This window comes from Salvelinus namaycush, chromosome 34 (genome assembly GCF_016432855.1).
Source record: "Salvelinus namaycush isolate Seneca chromosome 34, SaNama_1.0, whole genome shotgun sequence".
Classification (NCBI taxonomy): domain Eukaryota; kingdom Metazoa; phylum Chordata; class Actinopteri; order Salmoniformes; family Salmonidae; genus Salvelinus; species Salvelinus namaycush.
This window is the reverse complement of record NC_052340.1, coordinates 18,888,994-18,906,596: the sequence shown is the minus strand read 5'-3', so window position 1 is coordinate 18,906,596 and position 17,603 is coordinate 18,888,994. Positions and strand designations below refer to the sequence as shown.

Genomic DNA, 17,603 nt, shown 5'->3' with positions numbered 1-17,603 from the left:
TCAAAACATTGAAGTTGAATAAATCTGTTGTAGGCTGTGATGGGTTAATATTGTGTCAACTTAATCACCCCATGTGGTATTTGAATACACAACTTAAAAAAAAATGTTTTTTAAATACCATCAGACCAGCAGTTTATTGGAAGACAATCTTGGAAAAGTCCAACTGATAACACCAAGTGAATAATTGTAATAATACAGTATGACATCTGATACAATTCAGTACAATAACACTATCTTGGCCAAAGAAGAATTCTGCATCATGCTGTGGCTACTGCTTCATTGTGTTTTTGATGTTCCACTTCTGTCCGGAGCAGGTCTGAAGCACCAGCGAGTGTCCGAAGTAAGCGTTCGCCTGTATCACCTCCAGACAGCGGCCCGTGGCTCTGTTGATGATTGACTCGTTCTGAAGAACAGAGGAAATAGAATGTTCTCAATTGAGTAGGCTACTACATTCATGGGACCTCAGAGTATTCATAAAGCTTCTCAGACTAAAAGTGCTGATCTAAAATCAGTTTAGCCTTTTACATTATTCTAGATTAGCACTCCTACTCTTAGATGCTTTATGATCAACAGTCACCTCCAGGCAGCTTCTATCATTTTTTATTTCCGACTTCACAGGTCCTTACAATGTGGTGTTATTACAGTGTTACTACACAGGGTTAACCTGCACAGGTCTGGCATGGCAGGGGCTCGCTGCGGCCCTATGCTCTACAGGGAATGAAGAGGAGTAAATAAGTAAGTAAGTAAGTAACACGGTATAAGATAAACTTAAATTAAAGGAGTTTTAAAAAATTACAACATTTAAAAAATAAAAAACGATGTAAAAGTGAGTCTGACCTGAGAGAAGTGCCATGTGGTCAGCCTGGTGTTGGAGACTTTGTCACAGTTGAGGAGCTGAGGGAAATTGGAGACCTGGTCGTCCATCAGACAGTGTGTTTCGTCCCCTGTACTGCCCAGAGCGCCGAGGAAAAAATGGCCCTCCTTGGTGTACCGACCCAACTGGGAGGAACAGGGATACACTACTGTGAATGGCTGGTCAAGGGTTATCAACAACACTACATGTGTTCTCCCCTGTACTGGCCAGAGCACCCAGGAAGAACTGTCCCTCTTTGATGTACTGACACAACTGGTAGGAGAGAGACACAGGGAGACCAAATTAAGTGGTGAATGGTAAAGGGCTATCAACAACAACTAGGTGTGTCCTCCTCAACTCAACTGGGAAGAACACACAGAGAGACAAGTTACAGTAGTACATGGCTAAAAAGTAAAAAGTTATCAAATATTTTTATTTCACAAACGCTAACAAATTATTTTCTGACACAAGTCTGGTAGATTGTTTCGACTGCAGTTGTTGTATTGCGTTTCCTGCAGAGCAAGTTGTTTCTATTTTATTTTAAATCAATTGAAATCATTTGTGATATGATATTATATCCGCTCTCATTCAAAGTGGGTCTTAAAAAAATGCATTAACATGATATGATTGAGACATTTTGTCTGCATATTTTATTTTGACTGTAGAACCTGTCATGATATCCGCTACATTTGTATGTCACAGGGGCAAAGGACTACATTCTGGTTTAAAAAAAAGTTCCCCTGCAGATTTTGCTCTCACAGCTTGCAGGCACAGTGCCTCTCTAGTGAACCTAGAATGTATCCCAAATAGCACCCTATTTCCTATATAGTGCAATACTTTTGGTCAAACGTAGTGCACTAAGTAGGGAATAAGGTGCCATTTGGGACATACTGTATACCTAGTTTAATCGGTTACCTGAGGTCCCATTCCGTGACAGGGGTGCAGGGTGGCCGTGTGGTTTACCTTCTCTCCCTGGTCCATACACAGATGGGTCGCTTTGCTACTACGAATCTACAGGGAGGGAGGGAGAGAGAAAGAGAGAGAGAGAGATGGGGATGGAGGGGGTAGAGAGAGAAAGAGAAAAAGACAAAGAGAGAAAGGGTGGGAAACTTTTTATGAGGGGAAAAAGCTACTTGGCTGCTAAAAGCATCTTATGAGTGTTTGATGAGTGTTTAGTAAAATGTTGTGTATAGGCCCTGTCGCCAGTAAAACTCACCTCCCCATAAAAGAGAGTGTTGTTGTACCTCCTCATCTCTGGATAGACGTTGTCCAGGTACCACTCAAAGTTCTTACAATGCAGAGACTTCCTCAAGGCTACCCTCTGAGAAATGTCCCCATAGTCTATCCCATGGTTCTGGAACAGGGAGTGGTTGATTACAGATTGTTTCCCAAATGGCACCCCAAAGTAGCCTCGTGAGCTATCCTGATCTCGCAAGCTTACAATAATGGTTCGCTGTACGGAATTCCAGGTGGCTCGCAAGGCTAACACCATAGGGCTCTGGTCAAAAGTAGTGCACTATATGGGGAATGGGGTGCCATTTGAGATGCACACACAATTACAAATATGTAACATTAGCAATGAAATGGATGGTGTACATATACTGCATAATGTAGTTAGGATAATGAAGAGATTAATTGAAATAGACTAGTGAAAATCTAGGTAGGGGAATAGGCGTTTTATCTGAACACACACTACCGTTCAAAAGTTTGGTGTCACTTAAAAATGTCCTTGTTTTTGAAAGAAAAGCAAATTTTTTGTCCATTAAGATAACAAAATTGGTCAGAAATACAGTGTAGACATCGTTAATGTTTACAACATTAACAATGTCTACACTATATTTCTGACCAATTTGATGTTATTTTAATGGACATTTCTTTTTGCTTTTTGCTTTTCTTTAAAAACAAGGACATTTCTAAGTGACCCCAAACTTTTGAATGGTAATGTATGTAAGCAAAACTGATCATAGATCAGTGTATAGGGTTCAACTTCACCTAACTCCCTGACCTGGAGTTCTATCTGAACATACATGTTCATATGCCCCCCCAAAAATGACTTCAAATCAGTATGTAGGAGCAACTAACCTCCATTGGAATGTTCCAGGCCAGGTAGACTTGGGACTTAAACTGGTCCATCCAGACCTCGGCCACGCGCAGGGCATTACGCCGCGTGCTGGAGGCTATGTTGCTGTGGTAGGGCTTCTTCATCCTGGCGATGTGAGCCACTCTGGAGCAGGGCAGCACCTCCATACTGCCCCCACACAGCCACACCTGGTAGTGCATGTTGGTGGAGAAATAGTATGAGAACAGAGCACATACCTTCACACACAACAAATGTTCTGCAGGACTAACACAAATAATTAAGAAAGCAAGTAGACAAACACACGAACAAACAACCCAATGCTTAGCTCTACTCAAAGAACCACAATTACATACTTGCTGAAATAGGACAAAATACAACAAATACAGGATAGAGAATGCACTATTCACACACTAGTCACCCTGCCTCTCGCCACCCTAACATACAATAACTGCATCCAAAATGGCACTCTATTCCCTTTATAGTGCACTACTTTTGACCAGAGCCCATTTATGCTCAGCCTTCACAGAGAAATGGGTGCCACACAAACCTTGATCCCCAGTTCGATGTTCTCTCCTCCGTAGACGTCCATGCCAGAGTCCAGCAGCCCCAGGTGCCCAAAGTACTCCCGGTTCACCACAAAGGAGCAACCAATCATTGCAGGAGTTCTGAGGGGGGAAGAGGGGATTCTGTTTCCCTTATTTTGGCAATTGGGTTCTCTAAATTCAAGTGTTTATTTAGTTGTGTGGATGCGTTTGCGTGCCCCTGTGTCCTGTGTATGTGTGCCGGTGTGTGTGTGTAGCCTACCTAATGGGTGCGGAGGTGTCCCCGTCATCCCACCACTGTTTGGGGGGGTTGATGTACATGCACCACAGCTCCCAATTGTAGCCATGGCCAGAGTTCTCGTAGCGCTCCAGCTCAAAAGTCTCGTGCTTGATGTTATCGATGGAGGGCAGGATGATCCTCTTGTGGTCCTCTTTGATTCTGGTCAGAACCGGCTCAGCCCTGACATAGAGACAGAAAGATGGGGCCGGAGGTTTCTTAAGATCTACTGTCTCCTTCTCTCCCCCTCTGCCTCCCTAAGCCTCCAAGTCAGTCCCCCTAGTTCTTCTGAGTTGAGTTGAGTCAAGTCAAGTTGAGTTGAGTTAGAAGCAGCTCCCTGGGTAGTGGGTAGTTTTTCTGTGTATTTGTGGGCCCTGGTCAACTCTAGTGTATACATAAGGAACATACCAACACCGTGACTGTACTTGAATACTAGGCCTACTTTTAATACTGTCAGTTGATAAAAGCTTACGGCAATTCAGTTCTTTAGAATATTATTACAAATATGGTCATGCAGATATTCTAGATGGCTAGAAGTAGTATGCAATTCTTTCAGCTGGAAAATCTCACATTGCTGCTTGACCAACTGCTGAAGTATTCTTTCTGATCCCCCCCTTTAAGTCAAAGTTTATTAAACCATCGATCCCAACAACTGAAAGTTCAAGTTGAAACCCACACATACACTCACCAGGAGGGTGTGAACTCAACGTGGGCATCGAAGAAACCCGTCACCTCGCTACTGGCTGCCTTCCAGCCCTCGATGCGGGCACGGATCAGTCCCTCTCGCTTCTGGTTCCTCACGATTTTCACCATACCTGGGTAACGCTTGTTTACATAATCCTCCAACGGCCCTTTCAGTTGTTCTGGGACACAACCAAATATAACTAAGCAACACACACAGACAAACATAAGCAAGCAGACACACACAGAAGCACACCCACAAACACTTTCAGAAAAACACTTAAGCGCATGTGCACACACACACACACACACACACACACACACACACACACACACACACACACACACACACACACACACACACACACACACACACACAGAGAGAGAAGAGATGTATCTGTTTTCATGGGCCCCAGCGTTGCAGTGCTTTCTAACAGTCTCACAACAACACCAGGGGGAGTTGGGTGCTTCCTGAGCTATGGCTTCTGCGCTATGAACTTTTTCCCCCTGGACACGCTCTCAGAACCCCCACAGCCCTCACTCAAACACACACTGGCAGATCTGCTCAATAGTATGCAAATGGAGTCCATTGGCTCCTACATGAACGAGCACAACATCTTCATGCTTGTGATATTTTTTAAATGTGGGTCAAAAGGGAAATAAAAGTATTATCTGAGTTTAGACAGTGTCATTCACTCCCGCCTGCCGAACACATGCCCTCACCGTCGTTAGCATAATTGCGAGGAAATAGTGGACACTGTCTACCGATTGACCCTGCCTCCCCAGCAGGCGGGAGGCTGGGGCGACACCATGTGCTAGCTAACTAGCTCGCTTGTTAGCGACACCGTGTGCTAGCTTGCCAGTTAGCTAGCACACGGTGTCGCTAACAAGCGATCTAGTTAGCTAGCACATGGTGTTGCCCCAGCCTCCCGCCTGAGGCAGAGTCAATTGGTAGACAGTGTCCATCGCCCTCACCTGTCGGGTACTATTTCCTCGCAGTTCTGCTAACGACAGTGAGGGCATGTGTTCGGCAGGCTGGAGCGCCCCTGCCTCCAGCCTGTCCTAGCTTAAACATTTACAAATAGCATAAAAAGACGTTCCTGCAGATGCAGGTATGTCCACATGCAGCAATGCCCTTCTCGATATGCTGGCGGATGTGCAGTGCATGTGTGGCTGAGAGAAGACTTATGCAGACAGTAAGAGGGTGTGTGTTATTTGTTTGCATGCCTCTCCATCTCAACCACTGCAATATCTTATGCCCCCACCCCCCATGATGGATTGCTGGTCCTCTTCCATCCTGCCGTGCCAGGAACGTGGGGGAAATCGAACCGATTTTCTCTCCTTTTTCTCTTTCCCTCTGCCCCTCACTTTCTACTAAACTCTTCCACCCTTTCACTCTCTCCCTCTACCCACATCTCTCCCTCTTCCTTTCTAAATCCACCTTTCTGCGCCTATAATTGTCTCTCTTCCTCTCTCTAACCACCTCTCTCTCTGCTCACTGCTTACTCGCTTCACAACTGTCCCTCTCCTTGGATGGATTTTGTCAAACAGACATCTTCTCTTGCCTTGATCTGACTGTCCTGTCCGTGCAGCAAAACAGCATGTTGGACAAGGATGTCTTTATAAAGCATAGAATATAATTAAATTAAATGCATAAACAAAATGTATATTGTATGAATATGCATCAATGTATATTGGATGTGTGTGTATGTGTTCTCATACCATTTCTTCACCAACATGCACTTTCAGGTATGTGTGTGTGTGTGTGTGTGTGTGTGTGTGTGTGTGTGTGTGTGTGTGTGTGTGTGTGTGTGTGTGTGTGTGTATGTCTGCGTATGGCAGTGTGTGTGTGTGTGTGCATATGTATTTCTCCTCACCGTCATCGCTGTAGTCGTCCACCAAGATGATCTCTTTGAGGAGGTGAGCCGGTGTGTGATTGACAGCTGAGTGGACGGAGCGGAGGATTACTGACAACGCCTCATTGACAAAGATGAAGATAAGGGAGATGTTTGGAAGATCCCTGGGGAAGCTGGCCTTTTTACACCTGGAGACCACACACACACACGCACAAAGACATATGCAGACACACATGCACACACACACAGAGAGACATACACGCACACATCATTAGCTATTGTCACTAATGACATCAAACATTAATACATCCTTAAACATTATAGATAAAGGCAAACAGTGAATCCATCATTCAATATTCAATATTCAGGAACATGGTACTTTAACACTCCTATGTAAAGCTACTGTCTTAAGTAGCCCTATATAATAATAATATGTGTATAGTTAAGCAATAAGGCATGGGGGGGTGTGGTATATGGCCAATATACCACGGGTATATTGTTCTTATGCACGACGCATCGCGGAGTGCCTGGACACAGCCCTTAGTTGTGGTATATAGGCCATATACCACAAACCCCCAAAGTACCTTATTGCTATTATAAACTTGTTATCACCGTAATTAGAGCAGTAAAAATAAATGTTTTGTCATACCCGTGGTATACGGTCTGATATACCATGGCTGTTAGCCAATCAGCATTCAGGGCTCTAACCACCCAGTTTAAAATATAATGTAACCCGCCCTTATGGCAGAGGGCTCATGTAAAGTACTACCCAACATTCCAGTGTAGGTTTCCAAGTTTATCACCACCATGCAAGCTGCTTCTTCTCCAAGTCTCTTCTGTACATGTTGATGATGAGCTGACACATTTTGGTTTGCAATTGAAAATGAGAACCACGTGCCTCTTCCTGTTCCTCACAATCACGTTTTTCACAAGTCTCAACACACCCCCTCTCCCTAGCCTCACAGCAAGTACACTGTGGGAGAGAGCGATAGGAAGTCTATTTTTACTGTAGCATTTGTTTGTTTCTCAGCCCTAATGAGAGGAAGTGAGGAATCTGTGGCTGGCTATGTCCTAATAGTTCAAAGTGGCTTTTGTTTTGAAGTTTTTACTCTTCGACAATGTGTCGGTATCTATCCTTCCTCTTATCGCCTTTCCCTCAACTGTGCTGGTCTTAAAGAATTGGACAGTTGAGAGCAAGTCAGCAGTCACTTTCGACTGCTGAGATACATCCGAAGAATTGTGATACAGTACATCCAAGTAAGTAAGGAAAGGATTGGATGATGCTAGTCAATTTCATGGCTCTAAATCCTAGCTCTTTCTGCTGCAGGGCATAGAGAGAGATACCCAATAGAGAGAAGGCTTCCATTGTAGGAGGTAGCTAGACGATACTGTTCTGTTAACAAGCAAAGATATACCAAAAAGAGAAGGCTCCCATTCTAATGTGTTACCATGCAAAGATAAATCACACTCTACATGCATCATGGTCCTCTTAGAGCTCGAAATAGAGAAACTAAATTACAAATGCGTGTGTCTGTGTGTTAGTAGATGTGAGTGTGGGTGTGTTCCCATTCCCTGCGGCTGCCGGCGGGTGTGTATCACAGCTGGTAGTAGAGCAGAGCTGGGGCGAGGGAGTTCTCATCAGGGGCTTTCAAATGGGGTCTGCCTGCTAACCAGCACAGCATTGGGGACAGATAGAAATGTCTCTTTAGAAAAGTGTCTAAAAGAGCTGCACTGCTAATGTTCAAACATACATTTGTTTCTGTGTGCTGATGGGTTGTGTACACGCACAAACATAACGTGTGTGTGTGTGCGCGCACTTCCGACATGCGTCCAAGTGTCAATTGCCGCATTACACTGCAACTTCATCACAAATAAGACCGCAAAAAAACAACAAAGAAAGAGGGATTAGGCTACAGAGATAATACTAGATGGTTTTAAGAATATTGTATTTTTTTAACACAAAGCTAAGTGGTGCCAAAACATTAACATCTGCTGTCATAGCTTTAATCATGACTCTCTGACCATGGCAACAATCCAGTAGCAGCGAAACAACTAACAGACCAAAGTATACACTACCATGTTTATCACTTCTGATTAGATCATGAGCCCAAGATATGGCTGAGATCCAGAGATGGGTATAAAATAAAATAAAGTGCACACACACACACAGACTAATGCTTGCAACTTGCAGCTTACAAACCCAAATGTAATGTTTTGACACAATCCTATGTCAAAGCCTGGATTGGTCTTTGGAAAAACATAAAAGCACATGAAAATTGTAGCGGGTCTATCCTACTGAAACACGGTTGTCAGCTGAGCTATAGTAAGAGTGGCCCTGGTCAAAAGTAATGCTGCACAATATAAGGAATAGAGTGCCGTTATGGGCCAAAAAGAGTGCAATATAGGGTGCCGAAAACTTACTTGCTAGGCCGGAAGTCTGGTATGGACCGGTCCAGTGATATCTTTTGGCTGAGGTAAGCATTGTATCCATATTTCTCCCTCAGTACTTTGGCATCAGCCTCTTCTTTTGAGGCTAGGGTGGCGGGGAAACCCCCTTTACCTCGCCCCCCAAAACCCTCAATCAGCCCCAGGGACTTGGACAGACCTGGAATTCACACAGTCAAGAAAAGGTCACTATGCTATAACACATTTGCTTCTTTGTTTTGAGAATCATTGACTTTTAACAAAGGAGGTACAGTAGCTGTATACTATATATGTCCCAAATGGCACCCTATTCCCTATATAGTGCACTAACCTGTGGGCCCTGGTCAAAAGTAGTAGTCCACTAATTATAGAGTGCCATTTGGGAGGATCCTAAGCATCAGCCAATGTAAATAACAGCAATCGTGGTAGGTTTTGAGTGACATACAAAGTAACCAATGAAGCATAGTCATTGTTTTTAAATGGGTAAGCTAGAGTGCTAAAGAGTCATAGCCTACCATTAAGCTGTCTGTAAACCACGTCCTCCAACGACCCGAGTCTCTTTAGCAATACTTCATGACTGATGCTCAAACCTTGAGCAGTGCCGTTAGATCGTGATTGTCTTTTCACATCGTCCTGACCGATGGTTTTTGCTACTCGGGTGTGGGTGCACTTGGTCCAAAGTGTCATGAACCCCGCAACCGCAACCACGTTCAGCACCAATAACACTCTCCATCTTCTTAACACAAAAGCCATTCAAGTTGTTGATGTCCGGGATCCAAATTGCAGTATTTTTGGAACGATTCAGGACAAATTCAGGAGTCCTCCTTGTTGCGATGTGCAATAAGGTTCAATGTAAATTTGTGTTGATGAAGGCATTTTTTTGTATGTATATACCGTAGGCGACATTCCAACTGGAGAAGCTGGTGCTGCAAATCAACAGTAGATAATTGCTACAGTATGATCAAATTGAACTGTGTGCGCATTGATAGGCTAGGCTACTATCTGCCGGACGTTTAACAGAGAAACAAAGCTGAAACATAGGCTCTATTTCAGATTTCGATTGCTCATATTCTAACATAATTTAGGCTAATTACAACATTTCAATAATAAGCTTTAACCACCTACCATTTCGCATTGGATCAATTTTTAGGCTGCGTCCTCGTTCGGGGTAATTTTGGAGCCTGGTTATGGGCTCTCATACGTGACTTCTCTGTTTAAAATGTATTGTTAGAAGATCAAGCGTAGAAGATGTTAGACAGAGACTGAGTCCGTTTTCTTAAATATTTAAAGAGTCAGAAGGCTATCTCAAGTCTGTCTTTCTTTCTTTGCATCCAGCAGAAGTGGGCTATGACGCGATTGAGGACAGCCACTGTCTGTCTCTGACCTCGGATCTTCAAAATCATAGCAGATATATACTGACCACATAAAACACCTATCCTATGTTTAAGCATTCTCTGTGCAGCTTTGATCCTCCACGTGTAGGAGAAATAATTGTGAGACGTTTTGAGCGGTGCATTGCACGAATAGACTGCTACACAGCCAGCCAGCCAGCCTAAAATATAACCGTCCGCAGAATGCAGCAGCGCCGATGAAAGACACCTCAAATGCAGAACATAAATGCGGATGAAATAATTCCAAGCGAGGTGTCGTCTCACATTCGGACTATTCAAAGTAATGTAAAACGTTTTTCCACTATACCCGTATTCTCGCCGTTTTCTTATTTTGTCGTGTTATCAAATTTTGCCGAATTATTCCAATGTGTTAGCTAGATAGCGCTTAATAATGGCACGCAGGAAAACAGGGAATTGAGTTCCTAGGAAGAGATTTGTTTTGAGCGTGCCTGGTTAGTGTGCCAGCCAGTGACACAGTGAAGAAAGCAGACGGATGGGTGGGCTGAGTTGACTCGCACCAATTATCTGCAATTATGGTGCATTCAAATCATATTTTGTCTGAAACTTTCCTCCCATGATTATTGTAAGCTACTGTAAGCCTATGTCCCAAGTGAAATAATGCATTTGAAATAACATAAAACTGTGATATAATGAACAACATTTCCCCCACTTCTATCTTCCCAAAACTTTCAAAAAACACATAGGCCTACCAATTTTACAATTACAAATCTTATCAGAATACTAAAATCGTTTTTATTCTGCTATTTAAATGTAATTATTGCAAGCTTAAAAAGCGAGCAGAGCCTGTGGATCTGACTTTTCTGGACCCCTCTTCCCGACAGCTAAAGGTCCCAAAGCTTCTGTGCATGTGGTCTTCTATGAATAGCTTCCGTAATGTTAGCTGTCACGTTAGCTAGATAATTGTTGTTCAGAAGAATGAAAGTAAACGTTAGAAATCTGGGTTTGACCGTTGTATGAACAAGCTACTTAGCTAACTAGGCAGAACTAGGTTTTTATTGTTTACTGAACAATATTCTGCCCCATATATTGTATATAGTTTACATAAAGCCAACGTTGCTTTACACTCATTAAAGTAAGTTTCCAATCTAGAGCAGGTTTCTCACTTTTGTGAGAATGAACTAGCTAGCTGTAAATGTTTCAGCTTATTTTTTATCGTATGTAAAGAATCCAAGCAGTACATCTCTCCACAATAGTGTAAAATCTTCATAAATGTGTTCAATTATAAATCTACTGATGTCTTGCCACAGTTTTCTTACATGTACTTATTTTCCACCATAATTTGCAAATAAATTCATTAAAAATCCTACAATGTGTTTTTCTCATTTTGTCTGTCATAGTTGAAGTGTACCTATGATGAAAATTACAGGCCTCTCTCATCTTTTTAAGTGGGAGAACTTGCACAATTGGTGGCTGACTAAATACTTTTTCCCCCCACTGTATACAATGCCAAAAAAGATGCAACACTGTTTCTGGGTGGTCATTACAAAAAAAAGGAGCAATTTGAGTTAATGTTTTCCTTAAACTTCTTCATATAGTGGTTGGCAGGATAATATTTATGAATAATTTTAAAGGAAACCTCCTTAATTTTGTTAACAAGTAGGTATGTATGTGTGTGGCAACATCCAAACTTTTTTCCAACAGATATTTATCAATAAATCCATTCCAATAAGGCATGACATAAGGTATAGATACAACATCCTGCTGAAACAAGGTTCGTATCGCTCTGTTGTTGAATGGGCCAAAAGAGAAACAAATCTTTCCTACTGATGAGTCAAGGGGTCAATAGAAGGGTCAATAGAAGGTAGTCCCTGAGGGTCAGGTCTTGACACGTTCCTGAATAACAGAGCAACACCTGAGGGAATGGCGTCTAAAACAATTGCAAAATCTTTAGGTGTTACAGGGACCTTGTAAAGAGATAAGAATTCCTTATAACTGCGTAAAAGACCCTCTGCATTTACCAGTTGGCTCACCAATAGGATATTATTTCAGAACCAATATTCTAAAAACAAAGAAGTATTTTTATACAATATATCCCGATTATTCCATATATAATATCTGTGTGGAGAAAAATTGTGTTTATAAATTAAGGACCATGACAAGAAAACCTGCCGATGAAAAGCTGAAAGTTTCACTGGAATTTTGTCAATATTATAATTGCACAACAACATGAAGTTAAGGCCACCAAAAGTAGAGAAAACATGATGAGAAATAAAATTCCAGATAGAAGTGGGTCTTCTTAGGAATTGCTTTATCCAATTGATCTTAAAAGTATTATTTAAAGTAGTAAAGTCCAGAAAATTCAGTCCACCATTCTCATAAGTGTTCATTACAACAGTTTTCCTAATGTAATGGGTACGGTTTCTCCAAAGAAAGTTGAAAAGCATCTGGTCTATCTCCTTGCTTATTTTACTGTCAAGATATAAAGATAGAGCGCCATATGTTAGTCTAGAGATACCTTCAGCCTTGGTTATTAGGACTACCTTTTAAAGATAAGTCCCTCTGTAGCCATTGATTTAGCTTCTTCTTGTCACGTTCTGACCATAGTTCTTGTTGTGTTTGTGCTTGTTTTAGTGTTGGTCAGGACGTGAGCTGGGTGGGCATTCTATGTTGTGTGTCTAGTTTGTCTGTTTCTATGTTTGGCCTAATATGGTTCTCAATCAGAGGCAGATGTTTTGTGTTGTCTCTATTGGGAATCATATATAGGTGGCTTGTTTTGTGTTGGGATTTTGTGGGTGGTTGTTTCCTGTCTCTGTGTTTTCTCTTCACCAGATAGGGCTGTATCGGTTTGCCACATTTTGTTATTTTGTTATTTGTTAAGTGTTCACGTTTATTCGTCATCATTAAACATGTTGAGCACTGGCTACGCTGCGTGTTGGTCCGATCCCTGCTACACCTTCTCTTCTCTTGAAGAGGAGGAAGGCTGCTGTTACACTTCTGGGTATTTTTAATAAGAGGGTTAAAATTTAGTAAGCCTCTAGACTTCTGATCCTTTGTAATGGTTATGCCTAAATATGTAAGTTCTTCTTTTACTGGAATACCATAATATGAAGGTGTCACACAATCTTTGACAGCTATGAGTTCACATTTATTAATGTTAACCAGACGCTTTATTAACCAGACGCTTTGGAAAAGGATTGTATCACATTGATCGATATGGGAATTTGGTTAGCGTCTTTCAGAAAAAGTGTAGTATCATCAGCCAGCTGGCTTATAATAATTTCTTTACCAGCTATGGAAATACCTTGTACAGGACTATTTTTTAAAGAATTTGCAAGAAGTTGGGTGATTAATAAAAACAGATATGGGGAGATAGGACAACCTTGCCTAATTCCTCTCTTTAACTCAAATCTAAGTGAGGTGCCATATTTCAATTTGATAGAGCTGTTACCATTTGCATAGAGTCTTAATAGCCTTACAGAAAAAATCCCTAAAGCCAAGTCTCTCAAGGGAGTGGAAGAGAAACTGATGCTCTACTGTGTCAAATGCTTTATAAAAATCTAAAAATAATATGAAGCTATCCTCAGTAATTAGGTCTGAGTAGTCAAGTATGTCTAATACTAGTCTGACATTGTTAGAAATATGTCTGTTCCTCATGAAGCCAGACTGTGTTTCATCAATGATTGCATTCAGGACTTCTTTAATTATTTTTGCAAGTAGTAAGGCTAATATCTTATAGTCATTATTAAGAAGACAAATTGGACGCCAGTTATCAATGAGCAGCACTTCTTTTTTTAGGCTTAGGTATCAGTATTATTAACCCCTGACTCATTGTAGGAGGGAGAACATTGTTTTTAATACTCTCTAAAAAGACTTCAAATAGGAAGGGAGCTATTTGTTCAGAAAATAATTTGTAAAATTCTGATGTAATTCCATCAACACCTGGTGATTTATTGTTCTTTAGATGTTTGATAGACTCTATAATCTCTTCAACTTTGATGGGTTCATCACACTGTTTAGATTCTATATCACTGATAGAGTGAACATTATTCAGTGAGTTAAAAAACATATCTGTGGATTCCTGACAGTACGTAGAGCTATACAATTTTCTGTAAAAATTGCTACAATATTTAGCGATTATTTTTTGGTCATCTGTAATAACACCATCAATGTTTAATTTATGGATAGTGTTATTTTTAGAGTGACATTTCTCAAGTCTAAAGAAATAGGATGAATTCTGTTCTCCCTCCTCAATCCATTTTTTCCTAGATCTAATAAAGGCTCCTTCTGCTTTTAATCTATATATATTATCCAGTTTATTTTGTAACTCATTCAGTTCCATCTTCTCCTCCACCGAGAGGCCGGCTGGGGACATCTGAGAAAGGGAAGTTATCTTAATGATCACCTTTTCCTCCTCAGCTCTTCTGGTCTTAGCAAGATTACTACCATATTTTCTATTATTTGGTATTTGGACACCTCAAATTTAAAGAGCTCCCAGTTCTTGCAATAAGATTTTTCTTCACAAGCCCTTTCCCAAAAGTGTGAGAGCAGATCTTTAACCTCAAATTTAACTATATCAGTATTTAATAATGAGCTATTTAGCTTCCAGTAAGATGCTCTGCCAAGGTTAGTATCAGGGGTAAATATTTTGATATCAATGTAAATGGCCCTATGGTCTGTGAGAGGAGTAGTACAGATATTTGTAGTAACACGCTCACTATCAATACATTTGGATATAAGCCAAAAATCTATTCTGGATTGTCTGGAACCTGTTTTGTTACTCCAAGTGAATGATCTGTCGGCCAGAAACCTCTCTCTCCATATATCAGTAAGATCAAACTTTTCCATAAAAAGTATTAAACCCAAATTCTGATTGGTTGGTCTACCTGGGGGCCATCTATCAGTTGAATTATCTATTGTAATGTTAAAGTCCCCTCCTATCAATAATAACGAATTGGGAAATTTAGATAACCAATGAAGTATATGTTTCTCTATAGATTCAAGCAATTCATCATTCTCATGTTTGGTGTTGTACCCGTAGAAGTTTACAGTAATGAGCGTAATGTCATTGTAACTGATCACAAGACAAATAAAGTGACCCAAGGGGTCACATTCCGAGTGTAGAATATTACCACCAAAGGTATTTTTCATTGTAGTGACACCAGCGGACCGTTCAGATCCATGGGAAAGCCAAATATCGTTGCCCCACTGTGACCTCCAAAAGTTGGCATCAGTCGAAATTGAGTGAGACTCTTGAAGAAAGCAAAAATCTGTTCGAAATTGTTTAGCAAATAAAAATAAGGCCTTGCGCTTCACATTGTTTCGTAACCCCCTAGCATTAAGAGAAACTAAAGACAAAGACAAAACAACAAAGATGATATACAAGTATAAACTGTAGTAGGATGAGTCAAAGACGTAGGAGCAGTGAACGTAAACGATAAGGAACCGAGATCTGCACCATTTAAGTCAATTTAAAGTGAAAATATCTTATTCCATAAACTTTGAGCTAGACGTTATCCGGCTTTGAAATTCAACTCAACTGAAAATTATGTTCAAGACCAAACCAAGGGTTCTTGTAGTAAGAGAGACTAAAAACCCTCTTTAGTGTAATCAGGAACTATTCTGAGAAATAAAATACAAAATAATAATTTAAATAAAAGGGTACCTATTATTTTAAGTGCATATGAAAACTGATCATAAAATAATTGAATAAAAAATGTTTTACATATACACGTTCCTAAGATCTTTTTTTGGAAATAAGTATTAATAACTAAATGGAACAATAACCGTGTAAAGTCAGAGCAGACCTGTATTCCCTTTAAAACAGTATCTTAATTACTGTATACATAAAAAATAAATACAGCTTTCAATCTTCTTCGTAAGTTTGTAAACAAAATAGGCCTTCTGGTCATACAAGAACAAACTAATAAATTGAGGTACCTGAGTATTCCTGAAAAACAGTCACCTGATGCTTGTTAGGTAAACAACATAAGGAAAATGAGAATACCATAGCTGAAATCATCAACCTGTTCCTTCTGGTGAGATTTTAGGGAGGAATATGGATTTCTGAACCGTTGATGAAGCCTCGTCCTCCGACGAAGTAAGCAGCCTTTCCCTCATTTCGTGCTTTCTTGATCGTTGGCCACAACTTGTTCCTTCTTTCTATGTCCTCCGGGCTGAGATGCTCGGCGAAACGCATACCATGGCTCTGAAGGAAGGCGTTCTTCCTAGCAGCTTTCCAGACAGCATCCCTGTAGAATCTGGCAGTGAAGAGGATGATGATACCCCTTGGTCTTGAATCGTTTTGCTGTTGCTTCTTGCCGAGGCGATGCACAACGTCGATGGTATCACCAACTTTGTTCTTCTCTGCAGGCATAACTTCTTGGCAGATGCGTTTGGCCTCTCCTCGCACATCTTCATTCTCCACCTCTGGCAAGCCGTAGAGTCTCAGGTTCCATCTTCTTGTGTATTGTTCCAGATCAGTGAGACGTCTATGGTAGACATTGTTATTCTTTTCCACACTTTTTTCAACTTTTGCCACTCTCGTTTTCACATCCTTGATTTCACCACATGCAAACTCCACAGTCTTTTTCAAGCCTTCGATAACCATGGTGTTCGCGCCAACCATTTTCTCAATGGCGTCAGACCTGGAGTTGATGAGTAAGGAGAGAGTAGCCACGATGTCAGAGTTCATGTTGGGTTTTTTGGAGGGTGGAGGTTTGCACGGTGTAACCGGTAAAGAGGGGAATTCGTCATCTTCAACAGCATTCGAAAGCATGATATTATCCATAGGGCAAACGTAGTTATGGCAGTTGTCTATAAGCACGGTTTCTCGCTTGTTGATTAGCAATAGAACGGCTAGCTTCTTCCTTTCTTTTTTTGTCACAACTTTGCTTGGACATGCCGAAATATATCTGTGTTATATCTGTTAGGATGTATGTTTATGCACTATAGCCTGCTACCATATTGTATGAAGATGAATATTGTTTTGTTACACACACACACACAAACAATACAGATGTATGTGTGTAAAGACTGACCAACATTGAGTGACAGGCCATAAAAGCTGTGGTCAATCTGGAGAGGGGAGGGGTGCATATCTCCAGGCCAACCAGGGAGGTTAGGACACTGGACAATACCATATAAGGAACTGTTTGAGTGTAGCGGCACAAGACGGATCTAATCTACCCAACAACCAGAGGTGGACAGAGGAGAGCACTAAGGGACTTGGACAAGTCCGAGGGCCAGCAAAGGCGGAGCAAAGTCTAAACCGCGCTCAGCCTCTACTGTGATAGGCCAACAGACGCGTTGGAACTACGTCATCACGGTATAAAAACAGCTGTTTACGTACTTCCTGCCAGTTCCCTGTTCTACCCTGCGTGGAGATACAGCGAACCCGTATATACGAAAATTGCATTTGCCATTCATTGCTTGCGGTAATTAAACATAATTAAAGAAAGTTAGCAGACCTTGCTTTTTATTTATCCTGATACCGGATTTGTTACACGCAGCGTTCACATATCTTGAACAAATAAAAATAG

At 41.2% G+C, this 17,603-nt stretch overlaps 1 protein-coding gene across 1 annotated transcript; it reads right to left on the bottom strand.

Annotated features, from left to right (window-relative positions):
* Positions 1-247: 247 nt before the first annotated feature.
* Positions 248-9,466, bottom strand: LOC120029079 (polypeptide N-acetylgalactosaminyltransferase 17-like). Its single transcript, XM_038974384.1, has 11 exons — positions 9,229-9,466; positions 8,711-8,894; positions 6,311-6,477; positions 4,441-4,615; positions 3,738-3,935; positions 3,481-3,598; positions 2,936-3,121; positions 2,070-2,207; positions 1,769-1,864; positions 838-999; positions 248-403 (listed from the first exon to the last, which is right to left on the bottom strand). Exons 1-11 carry the CDS (start codon positions 9,464-9,466, stop codon positions 269-271), a joined length of 1,797 nt encoding a protein of 598 aa, XP_038830312.1. The 3' UTR covers positions 248-268.
* Between the last annotated feature and the right edge of the window lie 8,137 nt (positions 9,467-17,603).

Bases quoted from the DNA above. Each gene is read 5' to 3' on its own strand.
- LOC120029079 (XM_038974384.1), bottom strand. From the start codon at position 9,466: ATGGCTTTTGTGTTAAGAAGATGGAGAGTGTTATTGGTGCTGAACGTG. The intron at 3,936-4,440 runs GTGAGTGTATGT...TCTCTATGTCAG, and splicing joins GTTGAGTTCACACCCTCCTG to GGCTGAGCCGGTTCTGACCA. The intron at 404-837 runs GTCAGACTCACT...TCTGTTCTTCAG, and splicing joins CCACATGGCACTTCTCTCAG to AACGAGTCAATCATCAACAG.